Source organism: Peromyscus eremicus, chromosome 4 (assembly GCF_949786415.1).
Source record: "Peromyscus eremicus chromosome 4, PerEre_H2_v1, whole genome shotgun sequence".
NCBI classification, from domain to species: domain Eukaryota; kingdom Metazoa; phylum Chordata; class Mammalia; order Rodentia; family Cricetidae; genus Peromyscus; species Peromyscus eremicus.
Window position 1 is genome coordinate 77,504,478 of NC_081419.1, and position 15,632 is coordinate 77,520,109.

Consider the following 15,632-nt stretch of genomic DNA (forward strand, 5'->3'; position numbering starts at 1 on the left):
GGCTCTCCCCTGTAAGACTGCCAAGGCCATAAACTTTAATCTCCTGTTTAGGGAAGTGGAAAATATACTGTCTCAACAGGAAACAGACCCTGTATCTTCCTGCCTAGGTGTGGGGAAGGGTGAATGGAAAGATGTTCCAACTGTGAAACAAATGGATGAGGGCTGGGCATGTAGGTGAGGTCCACATAGACTGCGAGGTGCATGGTGAAGGGCTCCATATTGAGATCTTAAAGCTGTGTGACCTGAAGCAGCTCATTTGACTTCTCTGAACCTCAGTTTATGCCCTGTGAGGACTATCAGCCTCACAGGATGGGGACAAGTACTTCAAACAGAGGGCACTCAATAGTCAGTCTACTGTTGCTATTTACAGTATATGAAAAATGCGCATTGAACAAAACAAAGCCTGGGATAATCAGGAGAGAACCTAGAATATAGTAAGCATTCAGGAAGTGCTGGCTGTGGTGTGGTTGTTAATAGGATGAAAACCATGTGGTAGTAATTCTAGTGGTTTCTTCAGCTGCACTCACTGTAACCACCCTGACAGGGACGACGACATCCTATAGAGACCTTTGTGCCCCTCCTTTCGGTTATCACTGTTGAAACAAGGGACCTCAAGAAATTAGAATTTCCCTAAGAATCTCATACTTGGGGGAAGAAAAAGGCTAAATCTTGGGGTCAGCCTTGTCTTTGGGATAGAGATTTCACATAGTTCTTAGAAGTTGTAACAACTGCCCTGCAGGACAGCCTGGAGCCAAGACAATGCTGGGTCAAGGATGGGTGGGATCATGTCTTCACCAGAGTCACTTAGCTGTCCATACCTCTTGCCCTCTGTTTAAACCTTAACCTCATGTCTGAACTTTGAAGATGGACCGGGGTGGGTGGGTCGGATGGCTTTATTTGTTCCTCTTCCCAATGTTGACTACCTCTCCTTTCTCTGCTTTTCATGGGGACTTACTTGTTGAACTGGCCTTTTGGGAATGGGCGAGTAAGTTCGCTGCTGGAGCTGCTAGGGACCAGGCTCTGACCCTAATCAGCCCAGCCCAGCTCCCGCCTTCCTCTATGCACTGGTAAGATGACTCAAAGGCTGGAGCGCATTGCTGTGTTATTCCAAATTCAGGTGGCATAGCCTGTGTTCTCAGAGGAAAGTCGCCTAACTTAACTAAGTCTCTCTTGCTTATCAACCAGAGAGTTGAGAGGTAGAATGAAAAGCAGAGGGAAGTGCTCTGTCAGTATAAAAATATGCCTGTGCATGCAGGCAGGACCAGATTAATGTTGTTACTCTAAATCAGTGGTCCTCAACCTTCCTGATGCTGCGACCCTTTCATGCAGTTCCTTGTATTGTGGTGACCCCAACCATAAAATTAATTTTGTTGCTACTTCATAACTGTAATTTTGCTATTGCTATGAATCTTAATAAAACCTGATGTAAATGTAAATATCCAATATGCAGTTGGTTTTAGGTGACCCCTGAGAAAGGATTGTTCAGCTCCCAAAGAGATTGCAACCCATTGGTTGAGAATCAATGCTCTAAAGGAAAAAACTGATTTGAAGGCAAGTAACAGAAGATGTGTAGGCAAGCCCACTGTTTTGACCCACAGCCCTCTAGATTTCTGTCTCTACTACCTGCCTAAGGTTTTTCAGGAAGGTTACTCGGGCTTTTCCTAAGAAACAGTGCAGTCCTGGGGGCTTTGGGCATTTAATGAGCACTTTCAAAAGACTGTTATTTTTTCATTCTTCTTAGTTATAGGGCTCAGCAGAGAAGATGGATGCTGAAGAGGCTCTGTAAGCCACAGGCTGAATCAAAGAGTGGTGTCTTATGCCACACTGTAGCTGGTATCATCATAGTCATGGCTTAGAGACTGGAGGTCCTCACAAAAATTCATTGCATCCCTTGAATTGCAAGCACTTATAGAGCACTCGGCAAATGCAGGAGAGGGAGCAAGCCAGCCTTGGAAATGGTGGGCAAAGCAGGGGGGGGCACTGAATTTATATAACATTGTTGGAGGTTTTCCTGTCTCCTGCCCAGTCTGCAGCTGCTCAGACCCAAATAATCACACAAAGGCTTATATTAATTATAACTGCTTTGCCATTAGCTCAGGCTTATTACTAACTAGCCCTTACACTTACTTTTATAGTATCCTGGAATTTATCTCAACTTAGACAAATAACTTGGTAATGGGTTTTATGGCTTTTCTATCTAAAAACCCATTCAGATGTTTATGAATGCTTTTTGCAGTGTATTAGAACTGTGCCATTTAAGAAAGTAGCTACCAGCCACTTGTGGCTATTTATTTATTTGCTTGTTTGTTTGACCTGTTTGTTTTGAGACAGGGCCGGTTTCAAACTTATAGTCCTCCAGCTTCAGCTTGCTAGGATTTCAGGTGTGTACCACCATGCCCACCCAGTCTTACATGCCGTCAAATTTAAAATAAGTATAATTTAAAATTCACTTCTTAAAGTTTAACAAAAGTCATCCTTATGATGAATCCTCCAGCTACCTCAAAGCACACAGCCGAATGCTTTGTCATGCCGCTCTCTTCTCTATTGATGGCAGCCTGAGTGCCTCGAGACCTGTTCTATAATATGACCTTCCCTTCCTTCAACTCACTTCGTTTCTAAACAACAATCTTGCCTGAGGGGGAAACTTCTTATTTCTGCAGTAGAATGAGTCTAAAGTGGCTATGGTTGTAGATTAGACAGTGGGTATGGAGAATGTCTCATGGATGGTATTAGGCTGCAGAACCAGTTCAGGCGAGCACAGATCACAAAGATCACAAGGAGCTTGGGTGCTGTAGAACACAAGGCAAAGCTTTCCAAATCTTGGAGACGTGTTACTAAGGAGAGGTTCTTGAAGACCATTATTCTCATGAAGAGAAGGCTGATGAGGCTGGTTCTGCACAGCCAGCACAGAATCTTTCAAGAGCAGTCCTGAGTTCAGAAGCCTTCTTTGGCAAGGTCCCGTGGCTTTTCTCCTCTCTAGACACAGCATGGAAATTCTTCAAGGGGAAGGCACCTAAAGGCTGCTGCTATTGGGCCCCATCCAATATCTACCAACCCAACTGGCTCCTGATGCAACCTGCCCATACAAGGAGCAGAGAAAGTACAGAAAGCCGTAATTCAAGGGCCCTGGTATGGATCATGTTAGTGGTGGGAAAAGTTAAGGAAATTGTGAAACACCCCCCACCATCAGTATCTTTCCTAAAAAATGGTTTTGTTTATTATTTTATGTGCATGAGTGCTTTGCCTGCGTGTATGTATGTGTACCACATATGTGTCTGGTGCCTGCAGAGTACAGAGGTCCAGAGCCAGTGCTTATAACTGCTAAGCCACCTCTCTGATCCTCTTCCCCAACAGCACCTTTAAGATGCTGTGACTCTCAGTGAACTTTGCCATGGACCTTGGGTGTTAGTATCTGTGGCTGATGCATTGAGCACCAAGGATGTGCTTGATAGCAGCTGGGTGGAATTGGTAGGATGTGTGTGTATGTGTGTGTGTGTGTGTGTGTGTGTGTGTGTGTGTGTGTATGTGTAGGTCTGATGTATGCATGTGTGTGTGTCTGTGTGTGTACAGGTGTGTGTGCATGTGTCTGTGTGTTGTGTGTGCACAAGTGTGCACATGAGTGTGGAGGCCAAAGGTGGATGATGTTGGGTGTCTTTCTGAGTCACTGAATCTGGAGCTTACCAATTTGGCTAGACTGACTGTCTAACAAGCTCCAGGGAGAGACTCTTGTATCTGCCTCCCCAGTGCTGGAATTGTTAGCTCCCACACTATGAGCAGCTTTTTGTGTAGGTTCTGGGGGCATGAAGCTCAGGCCCTCACTTGTGCTAAGCAATATATCACTAACTGAACCATCTTCTCAGCTCTCAGTAGGTCTGAGGCCCCAGCACATTTAAGTCTCACTGTTTTAAAGAAGAGACAAGGTCTTCATTTTCTCCTCATTCCTCAGCAGGGCTAACAGCCACAGAAGCCTGCAAAGGATGCTGTTGAATAAATGAATCCCCTCTGGAGGCCTCATTTTCCACCCAACTTTCTTTGATGAAAATAGGGTTCCATATCTCTCTTAAATGCAGTGCTCAAAGCAGAAAGGCTCCTGCCTCCTAACAGGATTAGAGATGGGCTATTAGCTTTAGGAAGACAACACACATTACAGGCCTGTGCGGCCGTTAACCACCCTTCAGCAGTGTGGCAAATCTGTTTTCAATTATCAAATCAGGACACAGTAATTTATGGCGTCCATGAAGCTGCTTTCCCGGTGAGAGGCTGGTTTAGCCAGATCCTGCCTGTCCCTGTTTGCCTGTTGCTAGGGTGATGGCTGGCCTGGAGACAAGAGGAGGAGAGGCCAGAAGGAGACAGGGAACCATGTGGGATAAGATGCCACAATGTGCAGACTCTAACTGCTCTCAGGGACAGCTGAGATACTTGGGGAGGGCCTCCCACATCAACAGCATCGGGGACATCTCCATGGTGACATCTGCAAAGCTTATGGACTGTATACGTGATACATCCTAGGGTTTGGAATCAAAGACTGATTCCAAACAAAAGGAAATTCATATTTAATTGAGCAAAAATAATCCAAGAGAAAACAAGCAAGCCAAGAGGAAGAATAAAACCTCTTTGAAGGGCTTCCCCAACTTACATATTTAAGTTGAACTAAAAATAAACCTGTTCCTATCTAGTCGTAGGAGCCCAGAGGAGATCTCTTAGATTTCCCCCAGTTTGGGTTCTGTATGTGGTCAGTGCTCATGACTAATATTTTCGTTATGCTCTCGAAGTATGTGGGTAGCAACGCTGTGACTTGCGTGAGCACTTTAATTAGCTCCAAGCACAGTGAAAAAGCATTACTTGGTTTCTGCAGATGTTGAGAAAGCCTATAAAGACTGTGCTGGGCACTGGAAATAGTTGCTTATTGCTTCTCAACAACAACAACAACAACAACAACAACAACAACAACAACGAAGTGTACAATTCTTTCCAGACTTCTCAGGATCTGAGGTATTTGGGGGGAGGCTGTAAGATGATTTAGAGACACTGCAAAGACAAGCCAGATTAGCAAGAAGACTAACCTTCCATGAGGCAATCACAAAGGATATTTATGAAAGCTTAATGTCTGCAGCAGACGCTTGGGGAAGAAATACAATGAATCTTTCAAGTGTCTGGGAAGGAACACAGACTTAGATTTTATTTGGAGTATCTGAATTAAAGTTCACATCTCCTGATGCTAGAGTAACTATGGTTCTGCATTGCACATTGGGTAGCATTCTAGTGGGAGGCTAGTTATAAATTAATTAAATATATACATTACTTAAATAACTTTCCGAATTCTGAGCCTTTGTTAAGGTGGAGGAGAGGGGCTTCAGGGATGTGAGGAGCCCATTTGCCTGTTCTGTGGTGCTGAACATACTCTCTTGCCTAGGAAATTTCATCATTGCTTCATAAACCTCACTGTGATAAAGATTTTCCTAGGCAACACCCTGAATCCCTTCAACTGAAACTTTCAGAAAACACAAAATAACATCCTTATAGAGAAACAAACAACAAAACAAACAAAAGAACCATGCCAAGTTTGAGCAAAGATTCTAGAAGGTTCTATAAGCTTTCAGTGGTCAAAGGAAGAAGACCAATTCTTAATTTGTTATACAGCATTTTGTGGATCATGAAGGAACTTAGTAAATGCTTGTTTAATGAGCCAATGGCTGAATATATACTTTATATGACTTCCCAGTGACATATTTCATAATTTTATCAGATAGTCACCATAGGGTTTAACCACAGAAAATTTAAGAACAGTAGGATTCAACTACTGTTTCAAAGGAGGGACTGTGGTGTTTTATTTCTATGAAGAATGGGGCAGAGAAAGGCTTCTTAAGCTATGACATGCACAGGACTCCCCAGGATCTAGTTAAAATACAAGCTCTGATGCAGGAAGTCTGGTGGGAAACCCTGTATGTCTAACAAGCCCCAGGTGCCAAGGCTACAATCAGAGCGCAGATAGAAAGCCCAAGCTACAGCACCCCTCAAAGTGGAAAGCTGAAGGGGTCCTCTCTTACCTTCTCCTACTGTTGACAGCAATGCAAACAGCAAGAATCAGAGCCAGTGCCAGGAGGGATGCCAGGATGATGAGCCATTCTGGTGAGAGTGAACCAAAGAACATACATGAGCCTCACAGACATACTTTATGAAATAAAGAATGCAACTTAAAAAATGTTCTGCTCTAAATAAAACCCCGGTCAACTCTAAAGAGCGGTCTGACCACCGGGTACAGCTGGAATAGTCTAAGACAAGCTTTGCTGTAGATGATCCATCCAACAGACTTCTTGCATTAATCTTTTATCAAGTTAGTCAAGTCCTGCCAGAAGAAAAATCTTTTCAAAAACATATCAAACAGCCTGTTGAAGCCTGTACGTGTTTTTGGTGAAATGTTAAGTAGATTAAAGGAAACTTCTATTTCTCTTGACAGAAACATTCCATGTCTATGTAAGAGCATCTGCCTTACATATCATTCAAAACAAAGATGGAACTCATAATTTAGTGGGCAAAGGACGTTCTGATGGCGAGTGTTAAAGTAGATTTCTACCCTCATTCCAGTTATTCGGCTCCACTTGACAGCAGATCCCAAAATACTCATGCTTTTTGATTTAGAAGTTATACTTCCAAAAAGTTATAGGAGCTCAATGTTGGCTGTAAAGATGTCCATCACTGTGCTATTTATAACCATGAAAGTTGAAACTGACCTAATGTCCAATGGTGAGGGATTAGATAAATAAGTCATTTTGTTATGTGCTATAATCAAGGGAAAGATATTTAATGAGAGAGTGGAACTGACCAACAGAGAATGTTCACTGCACAGCATACAGCAGTTTTTAAATAAATTACTTTGAAAAAAACTATTAGGAAGAACATGTTAAGATGGTGACTTAAATACTCTCAGGAAGTGAGAGAGTAAGTGATTTGCATTCCCATCCATTTGCTAAGCTGTATTTCCTAAAGTTTATTTGATAATTGTGCACCACTTGTGGAGGAATGCAATATTATGCACATGTTTTAAACTCAGGCTTCAATAAGACTGACAAGTTAAATCAATTCAGTTGCAGATGTGTGCAGTAAACAAGGGCTTGACGAAGAAGACAGACAGAGAGTTGTCACCGTCCACTTCTCCTCAGAAGTCTTGTTTTCCTCCTCAGTCAGACTGTGCATCCTCTTTGGCTCACCTCAAGGAAGTAGAGGCACTGTGGGGATGATGCCATATTTGTTCTTTGCCTCACTCTGCCTGACCTCCAGCACTGAGTGGTCCACACTCCTTTTCACTATACTGGGATTAATCCACTTGCTTGAATCCAGCCTGTCCACCCCTGCCTGCTTCTCCCTAAAAGTCCACTCCCTCTTTCTACATGTTCTGCCTCCTCAGATGGCCAGCAAGCAGAGGAAAGGAGTAAGGCCCACGAGAGAAGCTGCTTTGGAGTTCCCCCAAAGAAAGAGTTAAAGGGGGTAGTTTATAACATTAAGAGAAACTTCCTTTATGGAATCCCCCCTTTACACATGCTCAGTTTCAACCCCAAGCTAAAAGAAGAAATTGAATCAAATGCTAAATCTTGCAACATGGGACAGTCAGATGTCAAAGCTCCCTCCCTGCACATGTAATACTTTCTAAAAAGTTTCCTCTGGCTGAATTAACAGACTGTTCCTCAAGGAAAAGTAGTTTGGGGAGCAGAAGAATGTTTTCACTCCACCCAACACAGACAGTCCAGTATTTCCTCCCTGCCTGCCAATGCAAAGGGAATTACGCATTTCATCTCCAGTCCTAGAAATATAGGAGAAACTGGGTTGAGATAGGAAGGACCCGGGTGTGCCATGAATCTTCTGCATGATCATTCATGTGGGAAGGATGCTTTAGTGACTGACACACCAGTTCTTTGAGGGAGGCCTCAGTGTGAGCTCATCCAGGACACAGGGATCTAGAGGGGTAAAAGAGAGGGCTCCCTCCTTTCCTACAAAGACAGTATTACAATTTTGTTTCTCCTTAAGCTTGCAAAGAGGTGCCAGACGTGCGTTTGATGAAGTCTCTCCTAGGACATGCTGAGAATCTTACTGTAACTATCTTACTTTTGCTGCATGGTGTGAAACTCACCTGGAATCTGAGGTCTCCTCCCAGGACCAGGAGTTGAGTTGGCTCCACCGTCTTGACTCTCACTTGAGTGTCCTAAGGGGAAAAGCAACAAGCTCTTTCAGCTCAGGTTTGGAATGTATAGCCAGGAGTTCCTTCCAGAGCGTTCTCCTGGGCTACCCTCCAACCACTGCCTCACTAGACACTATAAATAGATTCAAGACACAGACGTTTATAAAGTGTTAGGCAAAAGATATTATCTCTTTCCTCACCTCCCAAGAAAGTTCAGTGTGACTAAGCTAAGGCTTACAAATTTTATTTTTGTTTCAAGGAACAGTGATGGGCAGTGTTTGAACTTGAGCTCCAGTGTTGGTCGACCATGAGTTTAGAACCTAATTTATCAGCAACTTGTGCCAGGCTAAGTTATCATCTCTGACCCTCTGTTTTCTCACTTATAAAACGAGGATCATAACAGAAACACCTTCATTCTTGTCTTACAGAGGCGTAAAGAAGTATATGATAATAGTAGTTGTGTGTAGTTACAACGTTCTGTGTTTAAGAGCTTGCCTACAATTTGTGGTCCTGTAGACCAGCAAGACTCCATCACTAGGGAGCCTACTACCAATACAAAAATCTCAAGCTTAGCTCCAAACCTCCAGAAACAACGTCTTCGTGTTAATAATATCCCTAATGTATTCATTTGCTTCAGAAAGTCCAAAGTGAATCTAAAAATCACATGCATTGTGCTAGTTAGCTCTTTGTCAACTTGATATAAGCAAGCCTGGGTCATCTGTGAAGAAAGAACTTTAATTGAGAAAATGCCTCCATCACAACACCTGTAGGCAAGTCTATGGGGGATTTTTCTTGATTAATGATTGTGATGGGAGAGCCCAGCTCACCAGGTAGTGCCACTCTGGACAAGTGGTCCTGGGTGGTAAAAGAACTCAGGTTGAGCAATTCATGGGGGAGCACTCCATAAGTAGCTCTCCTCCATGGCTTCTGCTTGAGTATCTGTCTCCAGGTTCCTGCCTTGACTTTCTTCAGTGGACCATGACTCAGGATATGAAAGGCAAATAAAGCTTCCTCCTCAAAGAAAGGTTTGGTTATGGTCTTATCACAGCAATAGGAGGCAAACTAGGATGAATATTTATAGGCACTAATATGAACACTACTATTGCTTTGAGGGAGGGGGCACTGGCTTTTTCTGTCTATAAATAAAAGGTTACTAGGGTCTAGGCTAATACAGTGAAACATAATAGAAAAAAATGTTTTCTACTGTTAAAAGACAAAATAAGGAAATGAACAAAAAGCTCAACTTGGAAGGAAGCACTGGGAGACAGACAGTCTATGAGTCAGAATTCAGATGCCTTTTTAAAACGAGGAAGACATCACATTTCAAAAGAAACTTCATGGTGTTCTGTTTTCTTTCTTCCTTTACTCTTTGCCACTAAATAGCAACCTGTTCTGGAATCCTGAAGGTCACCAAGGGGAGAAAAACCCAGGCAAGACTTTTTGACTAGCCCATTGACTAGGATGACTGGGCTTAAAAGAAAATATTTTCTGAGAGAGTCGAACTTTAGACTCTGCAGAGTGGATGCTAAAATCTAACTATATAGGATGGCTTCAGCTTGTAGAGTTGGGTGCTCTGCTGGAGCTCCCATAGAATGGAAACAAGTAATTTCTGTGCTGTTTCCACAGCCCCCAGACTATTCTGAGAGTGGCCTCTGCTTCACAGATCTCAAAGGAGTCTAAGGTAATTTTTCTACCCAGCTGCCAGTGTCCTGGCAATGGGCAGGTTTGTGCAAGCACAAGTCATGATGTATCAGCCATCCAGACTGGAGAGCTTTGGCCTTGAAAACCACTGTAAAGGTAAAGTCACTCCCACTGGTCTCTTTTGTCTGACTCACGGCAGCCTTTGATATTTGAAAGGGAGGCCATTAATAGATCATAATCTATTTATTTTCCTTTTCCAAAGAAGTGCTCCCAGCAAGGAAAGATCTAGGTGTGTGCACAGGATGAAACCTCCTGTTGGAACAATGGATACCTGCAGAGGAGCCAGAGGAAAAAGACCAGTTCCACCCACCTGATTCTCACTTCAAGCGAAAGCCCAAGAGGATGGGCCAGAGACAGCAGGCTTCCCTTGCACCCAAGAGCTCCGTATCCAATCAGGGTGGAGCGGGCCTGGAGAACAAGTTCTGCAAGGGAGGACACTGGGAACACCAGTTTGGAGATGGAGCCCAACCACAGATGTGGGCACAGAGACCATTCACTTGGCTTCAACGGTGAGAAAAACAGTGGAGAGTGGAGCACATAAGCCAGCTGAAGGGGAGGGGCTTAGATCAACTCAGACCCTGATCCAGTTTGTATCCGGATAGGGCAAGATTAGGCCCTTCCCACGAGCTTCTGTGTGCAGCCTCTGCGGCTGGTCCACAGACCACACTCCCAGTAGTAGGGGCCTCTTGGCTTTGGAGCTATGCCTTCAAATAGTAACCTTTTATGTTCTCAATACCTTGCATTCCACACAAAACCTAGATTACTGAGCTAGGTGACATGATCTTTGTTTTTACTGACAAGAAAACAAAAGCTGGAGAAGACCTTAGCTGTGCTAAGGACCCGGTGAGCTCGAAACATCTTTCTCTACTTCAGGATCATTTCTAATGAACCCTATACCCCAGAGCTCCTACATTTAAGGGCTGTTATCAAAGCCATCATGTAAATATCCATCCTCAGATTTGCTTGAACCCAGGAGGCAGCACTTGTCCCAAACTCAAGCCCGTAGCATAGGATGCTAATTTATATGCATTTCCTGGCTCCTGTGGACCACATAGATTTGTGAACATCAGGAGCTCGTGGTAGGAAGTGCTTAGAGAGCCTCTCTGTAACCCCAGCATTAGGGATTAGAAGTAAGATTGCCTCATGTTAGATTTTGCTGCCTGCAGTAATGTTTTCAGGGGTTGATCTGAGTCACGGCCAACAGCAATCTATTTAATAATGCATGTCTGGCAGTAATTATGGTCATTATGGAATTTTCTTCCAGACCAGACTTAGGAAAGGCAATATGAGACCCCAGGCCTGAAACCTGGCTCCACTACTCTCTGGTCATATCAACTTGGCAAGTTGTTTACCTTCTCTTACCTTTCCTTAGTCTCCTCATCTGTAATAAGGAGATGATAATAGTGTTTTTATATATTATAGGGTTTGCAAGGTAATTAGATGAGTTAATAGAAAATGAACTCTAAACTTTGGCATTGGGCTTACTTACCCTACTGAAATATCAATTTCATGTAGTTCAATGTGTACAAATGAAAAGTTTTGCTTAATTTTTCTGACATACAGTAAATTCTGAAATGCTAGCTGCTTTATCAGGTGCCAGGAATTGTGCTAAACACTTTCCTGGTATTCATTCTGTCATTGGTCTTTAAAGGGCACCCTGTGACACTATCTCAAGATTATCAGCTAAGACACTGAATCTCAGACCCTGTGATCATCTTGCTCAATTTATAGCCAGAGGAATGAGAATCAAACCAAGCAATTTTATGTTGAAAGAGTTCTCTTAGTTACTCTGAAATGGGGGCAATGGTAGATGGGGGTTGTCCTAGTTAGGGTTACTATTGCTGTAATGAAACAACATAACCAAAACCAAGTTGGGGAGGAAAGGTTTATCTGGCTTACATATCACAGTCCAGTGAGGGAAGCCAAGACAGGAACTCAAACCTGACTGGAGGCGGGAGCTAATGCAGAGGCCGTGGATTATTCTTTGTGGCTTGCTCAATATGTTTTCTTATAGAACCCAGGAGCACCAGCCCAGCAATGGTGCCAGCCACAGTGTGATAGGCCCTCCCACATCAATCATAATGAAAATGCTCCATAGGCTTGCCTACAGCCGGATCCTACTAAGGCATCTTCTCAATTGATGCTCCCTCCTCATCAATGACTCTAGTTTGTGTCAAGTTGACATAACACTAACCAGCACAGAAGTACTGTGTGAATTCTTCCAGACCCTTTCAGATGGAAGCTCCTTTTCTAGAATGCTGTTTCTCAAAGTGTGGGACCCATCCCAGCAGTATCAGGGTGACTGGGAATTTATTAGGCATACAGATGCTTGGGCTCCACCCCAGACCTACTGAATCAGAAACTTCAGGGTGGGGCCCAGCAAAGTGACTTAATAAGCCCTCTCTGTGACTGAAAATACATTTTTTTTAAAGTGTAAAACAATTCTCTAGGGACACTGACTCATGCTTCATTAGCAATCATCAGGTTCAGTGATTATAATAGTAAGTGACTAAACATTTCAAACTCACCATCCAATCCAGATCCATGGGTCACAGTGAAGGAAGGCCCCCTGGGGTCCATGGTCAAGTCTCCATCTCCTAGAATAATAGGCAATAAAAAATGTCAGTGCTGTGTGTCACTCACACTGTCATCTTTACTTCCATGGGTCGTGTTTTCAGAAAGACACCGTCTGCTAACAACGAAGGGGTCACTGCTCACATTTAAGACACTGATGAGTGGGCTCGAGCCTTAATCAAAATGAAGGAGACTGAGTCGGCACAGGCCATCCTGGAAGACCAATTACTTTAGGGTGTGGGTAGAAATCCAAGAGCCTAGCTAAGGACTATTCTGGGGAAAATAGTATGATGCTTCCACAGGGCTGGGTTTTGAATGGGACACTTCTTAGTATGGATAAGGGTTTTAATACTGGAATATGATCACTTAAATAGGTGAACTCTGGCTCAGACAATGCAGCATGAAAGAGGTTTCTCTGTGTCTGAAACAAAAGAATCTTAGGGATGAATGAGGCAAAGACTCAAAAGGAAAAATAAATTATCCAGAGAGGAGAAAGGTCAAACTTAAGTGAAAAAAACAAAAAACAAAAACAAAAACAGTGAAATAATGTGAATGACATAGAGCTGGGGAATCTCAATTGGTATTTTTTTCAAAAGCTTTGCCTGCATTTTCAAAAATTACTGGTATGATCCCATCTTCTCAAATATCCATCACCAGAAAACTTTAGGTGGAGACAAGCTCAAGAGGGGCTAAATTTAAATCCAAAGATCAAATCTTAGATTCTCCATATGGGAAACACACACAGAGAAGTAGGGCTCCTAAAGTTGGTAGAGATCATTACAAAGGTACCTAGAAAGAGAACACAGTGAGCTGCTCATCACCATTCCCTGGTCAGGAGAGGGCTGCTTGTAACTGCTCCTAACTTTATGAGAGAGACAGCTTTTTTCCTCGGATAATGGTTATAATAACAGACAATAGCACTTGCCGGAATGCCACACTGAGAGTCCCACCACCAAAATCACCATTTCCAAAGCCATCACCATCACCAGGCCCATCACCGCCACTACCATTGCATGATTCAGTGCTTTACATTAAGTGTACAGATTGAGAAAGATGTATGGACAGAAATGTACTTTGTGAGTCTTCTGGAAGAGAACGGGGAATGAGAGTCAGGCCTCTTACTCATCACTAAAGTCACAGAGAACGGAAGGAAATCCAGACATGACCGACCGCCTTTCTGACATTGATCAGATGGGATCAGTACCTGTGCGTACTGATTTGGTAGAAAGCATTTTATTTGCTAGCAATTAGACTCTGCAAGCCACCTAAGGAACTACAGCTAAGATTGCCATTTCAAATTGAAATCCATTAAGTTGCATGACGGATGGGGTCATTTTAGCATGGGAACATTGGTGGCACTCCTAGATTTGATTGCTTCTGTAGGAATTAACAACAGCACTTGGAGGTTTGAATGAAGAAAGAAGGTTATTAATTAGGACACTACGCAAAAGCCTGCAGAGTGTAAGGGGGCTTGGACTTGCCAATACTGCTGAAGGGTATTTTTAAAGCTCCTTTTCCTGAAACCCTGGAGTGGAAAACCAAAGGAAATATGCCATGCATATGACATCCTGGGTTTTCTTTCCCTCTGTCAATCAGAACTTCACCACGGCCGTCTGTTCTACACATGTGATTCTCATGAGACCATTTTCCTGTCTTTTGGGAGAGTGAGGAGGTAGGGTCTTTCTACAATGTGTGTGTGTGTGTGTGTGTGTGTATTTAAGGTTATTAATTACTAATGGGTTAGTGATTGAGTGGTAAGAGGTACCTGGACTATTGGCACTAGTGGGAGTAGTAGTTTCTTAGTCACAGAGAGTGCTTTGTATTATCCCTTTCTACAGTGTTAATTTCTTAATACAAACAAAGAAATACAGAAGAGAAGTAAAGAGGATTGCCTATTTGAGAGAAAGATCTCATTCTTGATCCATGTCAGACTTAGTTGAACAAGTCATATGTTTACAATTACAATAAAAGTGAGGATCCCAGTTTATTAACAGTAAATCATGAACTTTGAAGCACACCATAAGTAGAAAAGGTTTACACACCAACCCTTCACCAAAAATGAAATGAACCAGTCCATCACCAATTAAAGATAATTTCAAAGAAAAGATACTAGTATATAAAAATCATTTGAATGTTTGATTAAGCTTTACCAAATAGGCAGAATATGTTAGCTGAATTGAATGAAATTGCTGATATTAAACTATTTTGATCCACAAAAATATCAGTTTCACATGGTTCAAGTTAATATATCTCAGAATGAAGAAAAGACAAAGCAAGAAAGAGAGAGAGCCAAGTCACAAAAAATAAATGGAGATTACACCAGGAAATGGAGGCATTATTCTATCTCAAATAAGTCCAAGTTTGCTGGCACTAGAATTGATGACCAATGATGAAAACTATTTCCATGGCAAAAAAAAAAAATAATAATCTAATCACAACCTGCACATAAAATATCCCCTATGATAGGAAAAACATATGTTGTTTCTCCAGAGGAGCAGACCAGATGACAAATGGCCAAATTACCTGGTAAGGAGCTGTCAACATTAAAGTTGGAGTCTGCAGCAACAGTCACTTCAGTTTCTCCAAAGACCCCAGTCTTAGCAGGAGTCACCGGGGTGAGAGTCCCATTTTCCATTGTGTCTGGGTAGTGAGGAGTGTAGCTTTCCAGAGAAGTAGTTGCGTCTTTGGGAAGGCTCGAACTTCTTCTTCCTTCTTCACCACCACTCCTAGCTGCGTGGAGGTGGAGTCAATGACAAGCCCATACCTGTATGGTCACCACCCACCATGTGCTTGTCTTTGGGAGGTAAAGTTGTAGAGACAACTTTCTCCTTGTTCTCCAAGACCAAATGCAAATGGGACTGAACAAAAGCGATGTTGTACAAAAGACACCAGCCGGATAGTACGCAACAGAAGAGATTTGGGTGTCTACTACCCAGAAGAGGCATTTGTTACAAGATTTGTCTGAGTCATCAAGGGGAGGTTAATCCCACTGTGACCATGAACTCAACTCAGGTGCTACAGGATTTTGAGCTTTTTTTCTCAGTTGGATCCACCTCTGAGGAAGGGGAAGAAACAAACCATTGGAGGGAAAGATGAAACCATTCTGTCTGCAACTGGAATAATAAGTTCAAGATCCAAAAGACCTGAGTTTACTGACTTAATTTCTTTCCTGTGCCAGAAGGGT

General features: G+C 42.8%; 1 protein-coding gene across 4 annotated transcripts in view; it reads right to left on the minus strand.

Annotated features, from left to right (window-relative positions):
• The window catches only part of Cd44 (CD44 molecule (Indian blood group)), an 87,891-nt gene that overhangs the window by 4,791 nt on the left and 67,468 nt on the right, over positions 1-15,632 (minus strand). For 3 of the 4 annotated variants that reach the window (XM_059261011.1, XM_059261012.1, XM_059261009.1), the window contains 4 exons: positions 14,972-15,178; positions 12,403-12,471; positions 8,126-8,197; positions 6,048-6,126 (listed from right to left, as the gene is read on the minus strand). In XM_059261011.1, coding sequence (XP_059116994.1) covers positions 6,048-6,126; positions 8,126-8,197; positions 12,403-12,471; positions 14,972-15,178 — 427 coding nt within the window. The remainder of the gene's footprint in view (positions 1-6,047; positions 6,127-8,125; positions 8,198-12,402; positions 12,472-14,971; positions 15,179-15,632) is intronic. The other variant, XM_059261010.1, reaches the window with a different exon arrangement.